Source organism: Caloenas nicobarica, chromosome 2, assembly GCF_036013445.1.
Source record: "Caloenas nicobarica isolate bCalNic1 chromosome 2, bCalNic1.hap1, whole genome shotgun sequence".
NCBI lineage: Eukaryota > Metazoa > Chordata > Aves > Columbiformes > Columbidae > Caloenas > Caloenas nicobarica.
In genome coordinates this window covers 96,216,097-96,236,203 of record NC_088246.1, presented here as the reverse complement: position 1 = coordinate 96,236,203, position 20,107 = coordinate 96,216,097, and the positions used below count along the sequence as shown (strand labels likewise).

General features: G+C 41.6%; 1 protein-coding gene across 1 annotated transcript in view; it reads left to right on the top strand.

Annotated features, from left to right (window-relative positions):
• The window catches only part of EPB41L4B (erythrocyte membrane protein band 4.1 like 4B), a 94,616-nt gene that overhangs the window by 47,688 nt on the left and 26,821 nt on the right, over positions 1-20,107 (top strand). Inside the window, exon 2 of the mRNA XM_065628150.1 lies at positions 7,703-7,807. Within this exon, the coding sequence (XP_065484222.1) occupies positions 7,703-7,807 (105 nt within the window). The remainder of the gene's footprint in view (positions 1-7,702; positions 7,808-20,107) is intronic.

The window sequence follows — 20,107 nt, the reverse complement described above, 5'->3', positions numbered from 1 at the left end:
TAAATAGTTTTTTAAGGGCTGTACTGTAAAGCTCAGTGAAAATGTGTATAGTGCAAAAAAAAAAAAACCAAAAACCAAATGAAACCAAAAACAAAACAAAACAACAAAGAAACAAAATTGTGGTGGTCTAAAGAAAATGGGAAGAGCAACAGTAACTCCAAAGTGTCAGAAAATATTTAACATTCAAACCTGTTTTCACATGGACCAAAACACATGCCATATTCAAATACAAAGTCTCTTTTCATCAACAACTGTGACCACTTCAGAACGAACCAGTTCATTGCATGCTGAAGCAACATTGTTGGTCAAGAAACCAGTTTCTGGTGTAGCGCTACATGTAGTTACTTTTGCTTTCTCTGAGAGACTGCAAATAATAAGATGTAGACAGTAACACCTCATGAATACATTTAACTTTCCATTTAGCTATAGCTTTATTCAGCATGACTGTAGATAAGGGTAGCAGCGAACAATCATTGAAGCTTAAAGACCGTTTTTAAAATAAGTACCAAGGCCTCATATTTGTTCTGACACTGTTTTATTTTCAGGGAATACTGTTTAATTTAATTGTCTTGATTTTAATTGTCTTGCTTTCATATAAAGTTAGTGCTTTACTGATCACTTTTCAGAGCTAGTCTACTTGTTGTACTTGCCCACTTGAGGAAGAGGCAGAATGTGTTTCAGAGGTGGGGAAGGAAGTGATGGGGAGCACAGATACATGAACTGGCAAAGGAAACCCTGTACTTGCCCTTCAAATCTCAGCTGACTTTCTTGAATCTGTTTTATGTTTTAAGTGTTGCTGTACAAATGATGTTTTTCCAACAGGTTACTTGGCATGTTTTTGGGCTCTTTAGTGATTGTTCTATGTGTCAGGTACTTCCCTCTCTGCTGTATTTTTCTGTATATTTTCTATTAGGCTGTGCTGCTCTTCCAATCTTTGATTCATCTCAATGAGTTTGTGCTTTATGAATAATTTAAAATATTTTCTTCATTCCTATTGCAGAGCTTGAAAATAGCATATTATTCTTCCCTACCCTTAATTCTTTGTGGCTTGGGGTTTATTCTTGTTGTTTGGGGTTTTTGTTTGTGTTGGTTTTTGTTTGGTTTTGTTTCTTTGGGTTTGCTTTGGTTTGGATTTTTTTTTTAATATATTTTTTTGTTCACAAGTGACCTCCTAGCAGGTAGAAAGCTTCGGCTGATACAAGAGGCTTGCACAATGTCATGCTAGCATGATAAAGGTATCATGATGTGATTAGAAGCCCAGTGCTATTTGGGTGTATGTAGTGCCTGGTACAAATAAGATATGGTGATCTATTAATTTGTTCTTGTTCAGGCTTCTCCTGTATACCAGTTCGACAGACTTCCTACCTTCCATCCTTGCTGTCCTCTGAAAACGAGCAGAGGTGCTACTTGTCCTTTTGCAGTCATTAATTCCTAATTCCATCTGCTTTAGCAGAGGGTGAACCCTGATTCTTCTTGCCGATAATTGGTGGAGATATGAGAGTTTAAATGCTCTTGAGAAGTGCTGCTCTGCGGCAATAATGAGGTTTACTATACTCACAGTTTGGGGATTTTTTTTTCCTTAATATCTGTCTGCAAATTCTCATTGGATCTTAGTCGCAGAAAACCAGCTTACTTGCACTGTTATGTGCCAATCTATCAGCAGAGAGAATGTACTTAAACAGCAGTGTGCTGTTTCTTTATTTGAAGTTCCCCCATCCCCTAAATGGGATGCGACATGTGAGAGTTCTTGTTTTTGCGAGTCCTAGTTTTCTCATAGACTTTGGGAGTAATTTGAAGGCAGTGGCTTGATTTGTTGGTTGCATTTTTTTGGCTTTGCTCATAAGCTGCTTTTGCTCAGGAAACAGCAATTTTAGTTTGAAGTATTGACAAAAAATGACTGGGAGCAGTGTGTTTGTGCTTTCAAGGTTATAATGAGTACGTGCTACTTGGGGTATTTTTTTTGTCTCCTGATGAAAGGCGAGGGTTTTCCTGGTGCATGTATGTGTTTGGCTTTGCTTTGCGCCTTTTTTTTTTTTTCATCAGGATGAGGTTAAGGTGATTTTTACTCTTGTTTTTAGCTACTTTCTCAAGGGAGATAGAATGAATTTTGTTGTCTTTCAGCTAAAAGTTCACATGCATCACCAGTTGCATTTTCTTCTGGGCGTGTTCAGGAATGCTGCTTGTTTCTATGATCTGTACTACATTTAAACATAATTTGCATGCAGCAGCAGGCTCTGAAGCAATGGTGCTCTGGCTGCCATGACAGGGTGAGAAGCTTGATGGTTATTTCATTAGTGTCACATTTTCAAGTGAGCTTGGAGCCAGAACTGGAAACTGGAAAATGGTCGACTGGTAAGAAAATAACCTAACTTCACGTAGCTTGAGCAAGTTAGGCAGCCTCATGGAAGTATGATGTGTTAAGAAATAGCTTGCTTTTCTTTTAGTCTTGACAGTGAATTTATTGTATATTGACAGAAAGCAATATTTGCATAATTACAAGCACAAAAATGCAGCTTTCTGTATTGTTATTAAACTGTTTAGTAGATCCCCTGGGAGGAGGGTGGGAAGGGCACCAAGGTCATGGCTGGTTTGCAGAGAGCAGCCTGCCCTCTGCAGAGTGTCATCTCTGGATGATGGCAACATGGCAACTGGAATTTGCAAAAATGTTGCCATCTTTGACAGCACCACCTGTAGCAGCATTGCTGGGCTGGATAGCACAGTTTTCAGTGCAGCTTTTGCAAGCCCAGCCATGGCCTCAAATGTGTACTTGGCTGAAGCTGTTAGATATCATAGCAATTGTGCTGTACCATATCATATGCAGCACGTTTTAGTTAAGAGCAAGCTCTGATGTGCCTCCAAGAGTCATGATCCAAAGGATGACTTTACTGTGGTCACATACCCCGCAGTGACCAAGCTTAGAGGGTGGAGAGGGTGCTGTCTGTCCCACCCTCTTCCCAAAGGACCTAGTGAACAGATTTATAAGAAAGCAGAAAGAGTTGCTTTTTTTTTTTGTACTTAAAATTGTGCAGATATTGCTTTCTTTTGGCACAAATGAATGTGTTTGAGAAACTGAGGCCTTGACTGTTAAGAAAGCAAGTTAAAGGACAAATGATAGTGGGGACCAGGAGTCAAGGCTAATTAGAAGCCAAGATGGCTTTATGCATGTTTTAACCTGTACTATGTCTGAAATGCTGGGAAACAACATTGCCAGTGGCTGCTAAAAGGCAAAGCAAGTTCTCACTAGCAAGCAATATGGCCAGCAGATAAAGCCTTAATTGTAGATTTGAAAAATGAGTTATTAACAGTTCCATTTTAAGAGGACCAAGCAGAACATACTGAGCTACTCTGTTCCAGGACCTGCCAAGGAAAGGAAATGCTGATGCCATTGGAGTAGAGCAGTATCCGGCCTGCAGAACAGAGGATTGATAACTGCAAATGCTCCTTTACTAATTTACTAGAAGCTAAAACCTGGTATCCGTGACCATGAGATCATAGAAGCCCACTCTGGAAAAATATTTGATGTACTGCAGAATACATAATCCTGTGCTTTCTTTAGAAAAAAGCACCTAAATGTGCCTTATCTGCTCATTTCTCCTACTACTTGCTATTCAGTTTGGGACACATCCCAGTTAATTGTCTTTTACCTTTTTCTTGGCAGTAGCGCATTTTTCTTTTCTTTTGTTATCATTTTGTCAGCTTGCAGGCTATTCCATGTACTCCGGCCTATTTGACAGGCTGTTTTCCCAAGCACAACTTCAACTGTTTCTGAAATCTGTTAATAGTTTGTAATGCTGTAGTCTGAGCTCTCTACTATGACTCAATGCTTTCGGCCCCTCCACTTGGGTTCACGTAATGCACTGTGCTTGGTTGCTATGTGCTGCACTTGAGTTCAGCTTTGCTGTGTGTGCTCAGAGAGTGATCGATGACATTCTTGCACCGTATCTGCACCAAACTGGGTTTTTTCTGGCTTCTGTGTCTGCTTTTGCTGCCCTTTGGCAGAACCTTTCAAACAATCCTGGAAGAGCTAAAATCAACACTGATCAGCCTGTTTGGACAGAGCCAGGTGGCTGATGAATTTGCCCTTCATGCCCACCAAAAGCATGTTAAACACCTCTCGCTTATTCACATGTCAAGTCTGGAAGAGTTTCTAATTAGAGAAGTTAATCTTTGTTTTGTCAGGTTTTAGCTGACAAGAATTTCCGTAGATTCCCTGAGACTGGAAGTCTTTGGCAGCTAAAAATTCAGCCTATTTGAAATGTGGGCCATGCAGCTGTCACTGTGGCTCTACAAGATGGTTTATACCTGTGCCCATTTGAGTCCATGTAGGAGGACTCATCAATAAGTCCTCATTAAATGTACGAATTTTCTTTGATGCCATGATTCGTGGTCCCAAAGGAAATATGATTAGGGGTTATTTGAGAAGTACTGCAAGGAGAGGAGGAAGCTGGAATGACAGGGGCTGACTGATGTGAGAAACATCTTATTTTCTCTTTCAGTAGTTGCTCATTATCATGGAGCTTCCCAACCTGCAAGTGCAATTCAGTCCTTCTATGTTTCTTCAAGGACTAAGAGGCAAAAGAGAACACAAATGACCGCCTCATGCTACTTCAGTTTTTCCTTGGGTTGCAGCTGTAGTTTTGTTTGTAAGCTGGACACCTGAAATACCTTCCCCCTGTTTTTGCCTGGGAGGCTTCATAGTGCTCACACAAGTTCTCTTGAGTTCCAAGGAACACTCCAGCAGAAACTGGAGGAGGTTTAATTGTTGGGTTTTTTAAAATAATCACACAAAAACTCCAAAAACCAAACAAGGTTTTGCAGCTTTCCTTACATCACTGTTCCAAAACATAGTAATTTTCTTAACAACAAAGTAGTAACTGTATGTAATAGTATGTGTATATTGTTTGTTGCCATATACTCCCTTTTTTGAGATGAAGTTATGCAGGTCTTTTACATTTGACAGTTCCGAACCATCTGTCTAGCAAGATAGGACTGTAAAATATTCCTAGTTTAAGGGATTTTTTTAAAATGTATCTTCCAAAAATATGCACAAGTTGAGGGTCTGTAGAGAAAGTGTGATTAGTTAAATTCCAACTGATTGGATATACTTTGATTTTTTTTCTTGTATGAAATCAGTTTCATATTCTTTTTGTGGTACCAGATTTTGACAGAAGCAGCATTTTTTCTTACCTTCTGTGTTGTCTAGAAGGAGGGGAGGAAGAAAAGACCGTGAAAATTGGAAGTTTCTCATAATACAAACATTTTTTCCATAAGAGACCACTTTTCTGCATGTGAGCATATATAATTCCAGAGGAAAAACCCCTATATTTTGCCTATACCACCCATTTCATTTGATGCACAGGTACCAATTTAGCAGCCTGCAATCTGACTCCCTAGGTTATCGGACAGTGAAGAGGCAGAAGGAAGGAGAGCAGCTTGTCCTTTTCTGTTAGTAGAGGAAACGGGTTAGTCACCTTTATCTCCCTCTTTAGTGTAACATCTCAAAGAAATTTTTTTTTTTTGTCAGCGATTTGTTGGCTGCAACAGCTTTATCATCTAAATGGTATGAGTTGCTGGGAAAGCTCATTTAGTGACAAGTTAAATGTTATCATCTCCTGTACGTTGTGTATGTAATACTGCGTTTTATGGTTTGGCTGTGCAGTGCGGAGCTGTTCTCTGTGTAACACACATGTTGAACATTAACTACTATTTGGCTACAGAAGGTGGAGTGTGCTCTCTGGTTTCTATTGGGTGTGTGGCAGTCAAATATAAACACACTGGGAGTTAATGCCACAAAACAAGCAACCAGGAATACAGTGATCATAGGGCATCAAATCAGTTTGTTTGTTTGTTTGTTTCCTAGTTTTATGAATTCCTGATGTCTTGTCATCTCTTTTTTTATTGCTTTGGAGTGTTTTCTCCTCCCTCATTTGAGCAGGATCAGTATAGCTTCTGTTGTGCTTTGGTGTGTTGTCTTTTTAAAAGTGTTGCATTTACTACCTATGAGAAAATATATTCTGGATACTTTTTAGCAAACTTTGTTTGGTTTATAGCACTTACTGTACATCTCCAGATGGTGGTTTCTTAGCATGTACTGCTTTAAGAACCTGCTGTATTCTCATCTTATTTCAATAGCATGTTGAAATTTGATAAAGAAAGTCTGTTATTCACCTCTTGCCCTCCCCCCACCCCCCAAAATAATAAAGCAGTATCTTATGATGATAATTTCATGCTTGTTTTAAGTTTTTATGCAACTTGTTTTATTGGAACTCCTCATTCTGTTCTTGAAATTTGCTAAGATTCATTTTCTGTGCTTCTGCTGCTTTGTTAGGAAAAAGAAACAAATGAAAAAAACCCACAAAACACACACCAACAAAACTCAACTTAAAGAAGACTTGCTACTTACACCTAAGCTTGCTTGATCTTCTTGGAAAAGTAGAGATGAAACTCTTCATCTTCTCTCTTGTTGGAGAAGACGAATTTTAGACATATTGGAATCCTGGACAGGAGTTCTGGCTGTTACAATTGATGCTGCTTTTATGTGGACGGCCAAACTAAAGGAACTGAATGCAATTTAGCTCTTCTTCACCTGAAATAATCGAATTTTGCTACAATTCGGGATGAAGTGGCAATGTTTAATGTGTTAGAACTTAAAAAAAAAAAAAAAATCCTCAAGGATGTATGAGGGACAGCAGGCACAAAGGTGGTTCCAGATCTGTACTTCCCTGTATAAAATACACTTGTAATTTCAGTCTCTTACTGAGATTTATGATCATCTCGTGTGTAGGCAAGGCATTTTTTTTTCTCAGGAACTTGAAAACTTTCCTTCTCGAAGTAACACAACAGGGTTTGCATGAAAAATTGGTTTGTTATTCCCTCTACCTCCGGCCCACCTGTAACCTCCAAGCATTGCTGCTTCTAGTGTTTGAAACTGAAGTATTTGGTATCTAAATTCTTGGCTTAACCTTCAAATGGGTGCACAGGCCAATGCAGCCTAGCTTTAAGATCAGCTAACTTTTCTACTAGTATCTGTAGCCCATGATTTGGATTAGTTTTGTTTCCATGCCTATGTGTTTCAGATGGCATGCCACGTAAGAGGTGTTTTTTTTTTTTTCCTTTTTTTGCTTCACCATTCAAAGGCTGTAAATATGATTGCGATTAGCAACATCATTGAAAGATTCTTATCAAATCCCATTAATTTTCCTCACAGTGCTCTTCAAGTGTTCAAGCTGTCCAGAATTTATTTTGCAGCTTGAATGGTAGTACCGCACTGCATGACTGCAGTTGATATGTGATAACAGCCCACAGATTTCAGGCAGCATGTCAAGCAAGCTTTTACTGGAGAATTTGGCTTCCTGGGGTTTAAAAAGTTGGGTCTGTGACTTAGGCCACTTAAGGACATAAGCCTTTCCTTTCTCTCCTACATTTTGAATGATAGTGAACTTTGAAAGTCTTTCTTTGAGGGTTAAGTCTGATGCTGTTGGAATAGCTGCAGACAGGAGCAACGTGTCACTATATCTTTCTTGAAGAAAACTAAAAGAAAAGCCAATACAATTATTTAGAATAAATAGAATAACTATTTAGATATTTTTCCCATTATTCATCTCTTCTCCACCATTTGAACTTAAAAAGAAACTCACCCAAACAAACAAACCCACACCCACCCACAAAAAAAAAAAACACAACACTTTCTTTTCTGTTACAGAAAAATGCAAAGGGACAGGAGTTGTTTGACCAAATTGTCTATCATTTGGACCTTGTGGAAACTGATTACTTCGGCCTACAATTCATGGATGCTTCCCAGGTTACAGTAAGTATAACTTGAGTTAATTTTTATGTTCTGCAGTAGTTTGTGTTGCCTATTATAAATATATTACTGGTGCAGTTTCATGGAGAGATGTAGGCACCCTGTTTCCCCAAAAATAGGACAGGGTCTTATACAGATTTTGCTCCAAAAGATGCTTCCTTTTTGTATGTCTAGCTGCCTGGACACTATTTAAATTGACTTTTTAATGAACTGTAACTAGGGCTTATTTTTGGAGTAGGGCTTGTATTTCGAGCATCTTCAAAAATCCTGAAAAATCATGCTACCGGGGTAGGTCTTGTTTTCAGGGAAACAGGGCATTAGGGGGTTATACTGCTGAAACAACTGATATCATGTTTAGTTCCTGCACATAAAGCCAGATCCTTTAAATGAGTTGTGTCATTTTATATGATGTGCACATGGCTTGATCGCACATAAGTGAAAAAACAACAGTTGTGGGTAAAGAAAAATGTGCTTTATGTTTAATAGGCTCACGATATTAAAAATGGGCTACATCTCTTGCAAGTAAGGGTTTCTTGTAACTCCTATCTTTGCTGTTCCATGAACAGATTATGTTGCAACAGAGAAAAGTTTTCCTTCTCTATCCAGTGACCCCCACCATTTACAGCTGAAAACAAACAAACAAACCAAAAAACCAACACAGATGCAGATTTACAGATGCAGGTAGATAGATATTTTAGTAACATAGGCTTAAAATACTGCAACTTTGTGGTTAAAGTGTAAAAGTGTATTGCTATATATTTGATTATTTCCTTTGTTCACCTTGCATGCTGAGGTATCAGTACAACAGCAGCTTGGGTTGTAGGTAGAGAATATACAGACTTGGATTACCATTCAAGCATTTGCTTTTAGATTATCTGGTCAGTACACGTCATCTCCATAAAGCAACAGAAGACAGATGTATTCTGTGCTATTAATAAAAAAAATGGGAAAATGTAGCCATAATATTGACATCTTGTGAAAAGTAGGTTCTAACTATCATCTCAGAATTCTCAGCTTTATTGTCTAGCAGCATGGGTCGATGTGATTAGGTCAGATCAGTGTTTTATCAGCCGTACTGTGATCTGTATTTTACCCATGAATTCAAACAAGCAGGAAACCTGTCCAGATACGGTAATGACTTGATGTCGAGAAAGAGAATCTATGCTTTTGGGGAGGACAAAACTGGTATTATCCATTTCAACGTTATCCTAGTGTTCCAGTTAATTTAAGAGTATGTGATTGTCACTGGAAAATTGTTTGAATGAGGTATGTCCATAATGGGTTTGGGGGTTTTAGGAAGTTTAGTGTATGTTCCTCATAAAATTTATGTTACATAAATTGTGTGTCCTTTTGTAATGAACCTGGTGATAAGGACACAGCTAATAGAGCAGAGCCTGCTCATTGTAGGAAAAAACCAGATTATATTGTCACTGACTGTCAAATCACCTAATTGGGAACTTGAGAGCTAGGAATAGTTACCTAGCAAGGAGGTCTGTAGTGTTTTGAAAGAAGGGAAGCAGAAAGGGAGAGTGAAATATCATTTCCTAGGAAGAAATAGGGCAGATCAGAACCAGAAGACCTGGCTGAGAAAGCAGAGAACACTCATTTTCTTGTGTATTTGCAAAACCGTATTTGAGATCCTTGTGGCCCCCTTCCAACTCAGGACGTTCTATGATTGTATAATTGAAGGGCTCTTTTGAATGGTAAGAAAGATGAAGCAGAGAGGTGAGCCAAGTACATTTTCCATAGATAGTAGCTCTGTCCCTGGTGTTCGGGGCAAAATGTGCCTATATATGCTGATGTTTTAGCTTTGTTTGTATGCTATTTCTTTACTCTGTATTGGGGTGGGAGGGGTGGAAGCAAATCATGGCATCTGCAGTTAGAAGAGGGATAAGGGCTATGAACAGCTCTGCAGAGCCTAAAAAGGCCAACATTGGTTGCAGGGCTTTGGTAGTAGGGTTATGGTTTCCTGGATTAAGAGGAGTGTTGAGGGCAGAGCTCTTCACCTTCCCTGGAGTTCAAGGGTGAAAGCTCTCGTTTGGGTGGGATTTTATTTGTCTGGCTCAAGCTGGGCTGAGAGTAGAGCTTAGAGAGCTTCAAGGCACCAACTTTTATCTTCCCCAGCACCCTGTGCAAAAGGGTTCCAGGCTTTAGCAGCCTTCCTTGGTCTGTTTTGAACTTGTGACCCACTCACTTAATTTGCATATCAATTAATGCATAGCCTACATGTGCTTCTGCTTAGTGCCAGCCCAGCCACACAGTGACAATTGCAGAGCTGGGAGATTAAAGCTGTGTAAACTCCATGAGGCTCTAAGCCTTTGTCTTTATTATGTATTGTTTACGGCCAAACATCTTTAAGCCACCATTATAAATAAGAGAGCACAGAATAGTCGTTGAATAGTAAAGAATTGCTTCTGTGTGCTCCAAGGCCAACAGCTTTTGGGTGCTCTGTTTCTTGGAGGCCTGTAACTTTGCCAAAGAGTTGGGACAAGCAGTGTTGATAGCTGTGATTTAGCAAAGAAAATCATGGTTAGACCTTACCTGCTTTGTAAGGAGGGAAAACAAACAAACAAACAAACCCCTAAAACGACGACAAAAAACAAAAAAAAAAAACCACAAAAAAACCCCCACCAAAACAACCAACCAAAAAAACCCAACAACAAACAAAACAAACCTACACACACACACACCCCAAAAAAAACCCCTTTGTTTGAACAGCTTATTTTTAGTATGCTCCCCAAAATAATTTTGCAAATGACCAAACAACTTTAACGTTGAGAAAGGCAGGATGTCAGCAGTAAGACAGTAAATACTGTGAAGTCTATTTGGTGAACTCTGCATCAGTTTTTATCTTGTGCTCTTTGAAGGTATCAGTGAATAGAAGGATGTAGACAATCGACCAGTAGTTTATTCTAAAGCAAAGTTTTGGGTACTGATGTACTTTAAGTTATCTACTCTTAACTCCAGGAGTAGTAATATTTAGGGGAGAGGGGTTGTTAAGTATCGTTTTGTTCTAAGTATTATTAGTGTGTGGAAGAACTTGACCTAGTGGAAAACCTTTATTCATAAGTCAGGTTTAAAAAGCGGTACAGATACATTGGCTGCTAATGTTCAGCACCATGACTGATCACAATTTAGAGGTTATAGTGAGGAATAAAATTGCATTTTACTATAGTTGCATTATAATAGCTTTAGTCCAACTCTTTTTTTCTACCAATTCGGTAAAAAAACTCCTGAGACTTAGTGCTCTGCAGCTGTTCTAGTGGTGGGTCTTTCCTTGTTCTCATCCTTTTAAAAATTTCTGTTTTGCTGTATGTTTTATAATGTGCATAACATAGTAGTACAGTGGGACATGCATGTAATTTATAAATAAATATGCATATATTGGAAGCGTGTGCCCAAAAACTTCTTTGCTTTTTGCTTTATCGTAAAAGGTTGGAGACCACTGCTCTAGGACAACTCTAGTGAGTCTGGGAACGCTCTAAGGCCCTTCAAATATTTCCATTGTTTTGTAATAAAAACTCTGCTCTGCTTTTCTGTTCCTCCTGTTTGTGGAAGGGCAGGAAAGGAGAGAGGGAAAGGAGGAGTTAAGGAAGGAAATGAGAATCAAAGAAATAATTTCTTCTTCAGCTAATTGTTACAGGACTTCAACAGGAGAGTGGTGCTTGGGCTGCTTGAAGACTGTCACTCTGGTGTAAGTGTGGAGGTCATCTCTGCAACAGTTGAGGAAATGTAAAGCTTATTGGGTTTTTAATTACTGTTACTATGGTGTGTGTGTTCTAGCACAGCAGGAAGCCTTGAAAGGCTTAGTCGAGTTTGGAAGTAGCAATAATGGAATGTTGTGAGACCATACTATCGAAGTTGAGTTGCCATGAGGAAGTATTTTATTGATCTTTGCAGAAACTGGTTGTGTGCAACATATTCTATGGTTGGTTTGGGTACTTGACATTTACTTTAGCCTGCAGGTAGCTAATGTTTATTCATCTTCTGTCCAGGCTTGTCTTTTCTTTGTCTCTTATTCAGGGTCAGCATAAGAAAAAGGCCTTCTGTATTTTACAGCTCCTTATGAGCTGCAGCATATTATAGGATTCTCTCAGGATATATTATAGATCTGTCAATTTCTACAGTTGCATCCTTTCTTCTAGTTGTCTGTCCTGTAGTAGAAAAACATGGATACCCTCCCAGCTGCCTCTGTTTCATGGGAATTCAGAATGGAGGGATTGCCCATGTTGATTAGCTTGGAATTTGCTTCTATTTCTCTCAATATTATGTTTTTGATCACAAGTATAGAGTAATTGAGTGGGAAGAAGATTTAAGATAAATCTTTATTTTTTTTTGCTTTTTGCAAGTGAGCTGTTATAATCCTTGAAGTGTGAAACTTTAGTTGGGAATGCATGGAAGCAGAATAATTAAAATACCACTATTCTTGCATACATCTTATTCAGTGATCCTCTAAGGTAGGGGTGTCAAACTCGTTTTCACAGGGGGCCACATCAGCATCGCAGTTGCCTTCAAAGGGCCAAATGTAATTTTAGGAGTAGTTACATGTAGGAGTAGTTACATCTATACAGTCCTAAAATTACATTCGGCCCTTTGAAGGCAATGGCGAGGCTGATGTGACCCCCAGTGAAAATGAGTTTGATGCCTCTAAGTCTTTTAAGTCCTTTACGTCTGATCTCTAATGTCACAAAAACCCCTTGGCTTGAAGAAGGTCAATATGGAACACCCTTTCCCAGATGGGTAGATATATTGCACTCTGCAGCCAGTTGGGCCATTTTGAGAATGTGTGTGTGCACCCAGTGTATGTGATACATTGAGGGGCACTGGATTTATGGCATGTGTACAGCAAGACCTTTGTGCAAGGGCAGCCCATTCCTGTGGCTACAATGGGGGCCGGAGTTCCCTGGGGCGATGAGAGTCAGGACTGAACTGCAGCAAGTTGTCATCCTTGCAAGCTGCCTTTTCATCTGAATTTCTTAATATTGACCAATTCCTAAATTGGGTTTTGATTCATTTGCTGTGAGAGGTAAGAAGACAGTGGGGGGAGGAGATGGAGAAGGGTGTGTAGAAACTCAAATAGGCTTTTGTGAAAGCAGTGTTCCAAGAACAAAAATAAAAAGGGAATAAAAGGGACAAGAACTGTGTTGTCCAGACTGTGCCTAACCAGCAGCAGTGTGTCAGGACCCACTGATCCAAACACTGAGATCCTCATCTGTATGGGAGGTGGTGGCTTTGTGGCCAGGTATTTCTGGGAGGGTCAGTATCATGTGTGCTGCACAACATAGGTTTTCAACAATGCAGTGGGAGGGTGGGGTGTTAAGCAAACCAGACAACAAGGAATAATACCGGAATGCCTTTGTTTTCTCTACACATCAAGAACTAGACCCCTTGATGTTTCAGCAGGTATTAGGTCAGGGTCTTGGAGGAAATTGATGCTTCATGACTACTTCTGCTGTATCTGAATTTTCTTTTTAAGGGCTCATTGTCATTCTAATCAAGAGTTTTTTCAACTATTTGCTTTTGATATTACTGCTGTGACTTCTTAGGGGTGTGAGGGATGTGGAAAAATGAGCAAGTCAAACCAGTCAGCTGGCCTTATGGTGTGATATCCAGAAGCATTTTCCTTAAATACTGCTTAATACTGTAACAACAAGTGCTCATTAGGCAGAACAAAATAAGGATAAGCCTTATTGTTCAATACATTGAATGTTGGGAGTAAGGGAGACTGGTAAATATTCTGATAATGCAAAAGGTTTCCCTTTCTGCTTCTGGTAGAAACATCCCATTTCCCTATAAATAAAGTGTACAATTCAGCTGTGACTCTGTTTCCACTCCCTGAATCTCTCTTATTCCTCTGGATGGTGATCTCTTTGGGAGTGCGGTTGTTGCAGGATGTGTGTTTGTGGACTGTAGCCCAAAGCAACAAATACCAGTTGCAGTTGGGGGGTCCCAAGAGCTGTGCAGGTAACAATATCCTGGAGTACTCAGTGCTTCAGTTACTGGTAGTGACAGTGGTATGAACTGGACAAAGGCAACGTGACTGACTCCACAGCGATGTGCAACACCTGATGAATGACTTACTTCCAGCTGTGGCTGTCCAAGGCTGTATTGTATTCTGTGAACACTTGGTGGGAGACTCCAAAACACTAAGAATCCCAAGAGCATCTTCCAGTAGCACTTACTTTTTCCAGGGAGGCTGAAGACAATTTCCCTGGCACAGACTTGAGAAGCAGCTGTACAGGGCAGGTGGCTGTAATACTGTTTATCAGTGATGCTTCTCCATCTCTCTTTTAAGTGTAGAGAAGTCAAGTCTCCAATCTATCCAGGACAGCAAACAGTTTATACTGTTTTCTTTTGTCTTTGTGCATGGCCAGAACATAAACTGGAGTTATTTCCTTAGTTTTCTTCCACAGATTTGGTTGGGTTTGTCACTTGTTTGTTACAAATCCTTTCAGTTTATTTTCTGAGTGTGTGGGCAAAAGTTTCAAAACTAAAGGTAACTTGCTGTCACCGTTTGATTGCAGGGTGACAATAAACCATGGTAGATGCTTTGTTAGCCCCCTCTTCCCCCCAGCCCCTCCCCTTCCCACTAAGGAGAGGTGATAGGAGGAAAACAGAGACAGACTTACAAGTTGGAAAAAAGTTAAAAATGTTTTACTGATGATACTAATAAAATAGAGAAAATAATACAAAATATACAAAACCGATCTTGAATTCCCCGGAAAAGCTCACCACTGCTCCAGCAACTGCAGGGCAGGGACCTAGAAGTCCTGGATTGGACTCAGCAGCAAACTGGAACTGGATTCAAGGATGCAGGGTCTGTCACTAGGCCTCAGATCACAGGGATGACAGGCAGGGTCCTTCCCTGATGCCGGCCACAGTCGAAGAGAGAGCGAGACCCTCATGATTGCCCACTTTTATATGGTGTTATGACGTGGATGGGATGGAATACTTAGTTGGTCAGTTTTCATCACCTGTTCAGTTCGCTCCTCCTTGCTTATGGGATGTGCATTCTTATCAGCAACCTTACATACCTTTGCTATGTCTACCAAAACATGTATCCTACTTCAGAAAAGTGCAGTTACTAAAAAGAACTTACCTGAAAGAAAAAAATCACTAAAAGAGAAACTGGTCTTGTTTTTAACAAAACCAGGACACTTGCTTTTTATTGCTAGATTTGATCTGGAATGGTATCAGCTTTAATTATCTGTATAATATAATGAGAATTATGCTACACAAGACAAGGTATTTTTATATAATTTTGTGGGTTACTTTTTTTTGTTTATTGCACCCCCCTCTCTGGGATATGAAGTTTCACTGCCAAGAAGAGAAAGGGAGGGATCTTGTATGTACTGTTGTTCTGTATGGCAGTAATTATCTGCATTCGCTTTCAATTATAAGTTCTGCTGCTGTCACCTCAGGTCTGCAAAGCAAAATATTCATTGGGCTGAAGTAGGTTATCAGATGTATATGGATTAAGATAATGGTCTTGAAGGATGTCCATGTAGCTCTCCATTATTCATGTATAGTCTAACTGGACTGCAGATAAACCACATCATGTGTCAGGATGCTTCTGAGATGGCTCTGTGCAGACTCAGGCTGGGACAGGCAAGGCTTTCGTGATTGCCACAGAGTATGAGGCTGGAGGTCCCAGATAAGGCTGGTAAGGTCCATGAAGGCCTATTGGTGCCCTCAAGGCTCTGGAGTTAGCTTTTATGGCTTTGTACTTCCCAAGATCCCAATCCAGAACTTGTTTACCACAGCTCCATCTGCCCTTCTGCCACTCCACTGCGTTGCTTGCACTGTCCAGTTGCTTCTAACTTGTGGGAGAGAGCTGCCTTTCTTCACGAGGCAGGAGAGAACGTAACATGAGAACTGCTGTCTTCATTCCCGTACAAGTGGTAGCACACAGAATAATGTTGGTGAAAAGGGACTGCTGGAAGTCAGCTGGTCCAGTGCCTTGTTCAGAGCAGAGACAACTTAGAAAACCAGTGTAACTTCACACTTGGGCCAGGTTGCTCCTGACACCTTTGACAGTGCTGACATGGCACAGTACCACTGTACCTGGGCTCCATTCAACAAGATGGTGGCAGCAGTATCCAAGGAGTGTCTAAAACAAGATCGATCCACAGAGCTTGAAACTCTTGCAATTGTAAGATCCTGCCAGTATGTTACGAAAAGCTGGTCTCATTCGAGCCCAAATGCAAACTCTTCACCTCATTAATCCCAGCTTGGTCTATTGATGTGAAGGCTATCTGAGCAGAAGGTGCATTTCTTGATTTTTGTTCAAGTCAAGCAGGTGAGATTGAAGAGCAGCATCCTGAAAGATGCCTCTAAAACTTGTCTGTTGAAGGGGCTGCATATATCCAAGCTCCTCCTCAGAGCAGCCTCAGTTGGATCCAGTTTCTCAAGGCTTTGTTCAGTCATGTTTGGATACCTTCAAGGATGATGGCTCCACAGTCCCTCTGGGTACCCATGCTTTGTCTGAGCAGCCTTGTGGCTGCTTTTTGTCTAGTTCAGATTTCTCCTGAGTCTGGTGCCAATTGTCCTTCTGCCACAGAGCACCTCTGAAAAGAGTCAGTCTTCATCTTCTCTACAGCCTCCCCACAGGCAGCTGAAGTTACCAGTCAGGTCCACCCCTGAGCCTTCATTCTAGATGCAGACCAGAGCCTGCCCTCATGTGCCCCAGATTTTTACCAATCCAAAGGCCCTCTGTTGGGCCCACACCACACTCATCAGTGGCTTTTCTGGACTGGGGAGATCAGGAGGGGACACAGCAGTCCAGATGCAGTCACCAAAGCACCAAATAAGAGAGGAGGGGTTTTTTTTTTTTTGGTTTATTGGGATTTTTTGTTGCTGTTTGTTGCCCGCTCTTGAGAAGGACTCCCAATGAAGCAGCTAGAAGGGACCTTAAGGATAAAATCCAGCACTTCTTCCTGGCAGAACTGCTTCTCCAAATATATTGTGTTTGCCTGTCAAAGTTTTGGTAGCAGAGAGGCTGTAGGGCTTGCTTCTGACAGAAGATGCCAGAAGCTGTCCCCGTGTTGGACAGAGACAGTTGCAGCCAGCTCCAATACAAACTCTCTGCTGGCTAAAGCTGAGACCATCAGCAATGTTGGTAATGCGTCTATGATAACATATTTAAGGAGGGGTAAAAACTGCTGCACAACAGCAGCTGAAAGGAGTGAGAATATGTGAGAGAAACAAGTCTGCAGACACCAAGGTCAGTGGAGGAGGAGGGGGAGGAGTGCTCCAGGTGCCAAAGCAGAGATTCTCCTGAAGCCTATGGTGACTAGAGTTGTTCCCCTGCAGCCACAGTGGTCCACAGTGAAGCAAGTATCCACATGCAGCAGATGGAGAACCCCACATCAGAGCCAGTGAATGTGCCCAAAGGAGGCTGTGACCCTGTGGGAAGCCCATGCTGGAGCAGGGTCCTGGCAGGACCTGTGACCCTGTGGAGAGAGGAGCCCATGCTGGAGCAGGTTATCTGACAGGAACTGTGACCTCTGTGAGGGTCCCATGCTGGAGTAGTCTGTTCCTGAAGGACTGCACCCCATGGAAGGAACCCATACTAGAGCAGTTTGTGAAGGACTGCAGTCCGTGGGAACAACTCACATTGGAGGAGATTGTGGAGGACTGTCTCCTATGGGAGGGACCCCATGCTGGAGCAGGAGAAGAGTGTGAGGAGGAAGGAGCAGCAGAGACAACGTGTGATGAACTGACCACAACCCACATTCCCTATCCTCCTTTGCCACTGGTGAGAGGAGGAGGTAAAGAAGATGGGAATAAAGTAGAGCCTGGGAAGAAGGGAGGAATGAGGGCAGGTGTTATGATTTGTTCTTATTTCTCATTATCCTACTGCAATTTGATTGGTAATAAGTTACGTTAATTTCCCTGAGTTGAGTCTGTTTTACCTGTGAGAGTAATTACTGAGTGATCTGACTGTCCTTATCTCAACCTGTGAGCCTGTTGCCATATTTACTCCCCCTGTCCAGTTGAGGAGGGAGATTGATAGAGTGGCTTTGATGGACACCTGGCAGCCAGCCATGATCAATCTACCACACCAAAGCAAAAGCTGTCTCTCTTCTTTGCTTGATCTGTTGCTGTTTGTTGTGCACTGACACGAAGGGTCTGGCTTCATCTTTGTGGTGGCTTAACCCCAGATGGCAACTAAGTGCTACACAGCTGTTTATTCACTCCCATTCGATGGGAGTGGGGAGAGAATCAGAAGGGTGAAAGTGAGAACTTGTAGGGCAAGATAAAAACAGTTTAATAGGTAAAGCAAAAGCCACACACATGAGCAAAGCAATACAAGGAATTCATTCACCACTTCCCAGAGGCAGGCAGGTGTTCAGCCATCTCCAGGACAGCTGGGCTCCATCACGTGTAATGGTTACTTGGGAAGACAAACACCATCAATCCAAACATCCCACCCTTCCTCCTTTATATGCTGAGCATAATGTCATATGGTGTGGAATATCCCGTTTGTCATTTGGAGTCAGCTGTCCTGGCTGTGTATCCTCCCATCCTCTACTCACTGGTGGGGTGCTGTGGAGCAGAAAAGGCCTTGACTCTGTGTAAGAGCTGCTCAGCAATAGCTAGTGCATCCCTATATTATTAGCAGTTTCCAGCACAAATCCAAAACATAGCCCCATACTAGCTACTATGAAGAAAATTAACTCCATCCCAGCCAAAACCAGCACATTCTCCACCCCTTATTCCATACCATTTTCATCATGCTCAGGTCCCACACTATCTAATACATCCTCATTAACCACCATCGCTCTTCCTATCCTTTGATATATGACACAGATACCATTCTCTTTGTCTATGGGTCACCCTTGTAAAATGTCCAGAAAATGGCCATTGAGTTAATTTAGTCCATGATTTTGGGCTATGTCTGTCAGGACAAGAGGGGTGGTGTGTTGTCTGGAGTTACTGGGCACGAAAGCCAGCTCAGGTTGGGTCACTGCTGCACTTGTACTGCTTCTTGTAAGCCTTGTTCTCCATTGGTTCAGGTGGTTACTGCTGTAGTACTTGCTGTAACATGAAACTTAAATCCCAAGTTACAACAACTTAAAGGTGCTTCCAGTACAATCTCCAGTGCTGGTCCCTTTGGACCAGACCACAGGATTTAACATTGCAATGAACTCCTTCCCTTGCCTCGCTCCAACTTGGACTTATCCACAGACTGCAGTCCGTTAAGGGTGTACCTGCTCCAAGTGGAGCTGTATCTATAAGCCACAGTCTCTCCAGGGGTATATCTGCTGCAGCAGAGACTCGTTCACAGCCACAGTTGCTTTGAGGTGTGCCTTTTCCAGTGTGGCCTTAACCACAGCCACAGTCTTTTCAGAAGTAAACCTGGTCCAACATAGTACATACTCTGTCATGGACTTATCCATGGCTACACACTTTGAGGTACTCCAACATGAACTTATCCAGAGCCACAGGTGCTTTGAGGTGTACCTTCTCCAGAGTGGACTTAGCCTTGGGTCACAATCTCTTCAGAGGTGTACCTGCTGCTGCATAGATGTAACCACAGCCACAGATGCTTGGAGATGTACCTGCTCTGGCGTGGGCTTATCCATGGCCACAGATGGTTTGGGGTGTCCTGCTCTTGCATGGACTCATCGATGGGTCATAGTCCCTTTGACTAGGGTTCAAATAGGAGTTCTAGCCTTTCCAGTACAGCAGCACAGAAACAGCAGCAATGCCCTGGCCATCTGCCAGCCCAGGTGCATCACTATTGCTGTTATCAAAATATTCCCAGGCACAGCAGAGGGAGGTGATAAGCAGTGAATTGGTAAAGCAAGCAGTGGAAGCAAAAAGTAGTCACTAATGAGCAGAGACTCTAATATACAGTGAGGCAAGCAAGCCCCATGGCAAGTACAGAAGCCTGTGAGTTAATAGCTAAACAGCAGTAACAGCTATAAATTCGATCTAGCACATTCCAATCAAAGCTGTTATTATCTTGAACCCCTCGAGCCCCATGTTGGGTGCCAAAAAGGACTGTCATGGTTTAGCCCTAGCCAGCAACTAAACCCCACAGAGCCACTCACTCATTTCCCCCTGATGGGATGGAGAGAGAATCAGAAGGGTGAAAGTGAGAAAACTTCTTATAGGTTGAGATAAGAACAGTTTAATAGGTAGAGCAAAAGCCACGCACACAATCAAAGCAAAACAAGGAATTCATTTGCCACTTCCCATGGGCAGGTAGATCTTCAGCCATCTCCAGGACAGCCGGGCTCCATCACACGTAACAGTTACTTGGGAAGAGAAACACCATCATTCCAAATGTTCCCC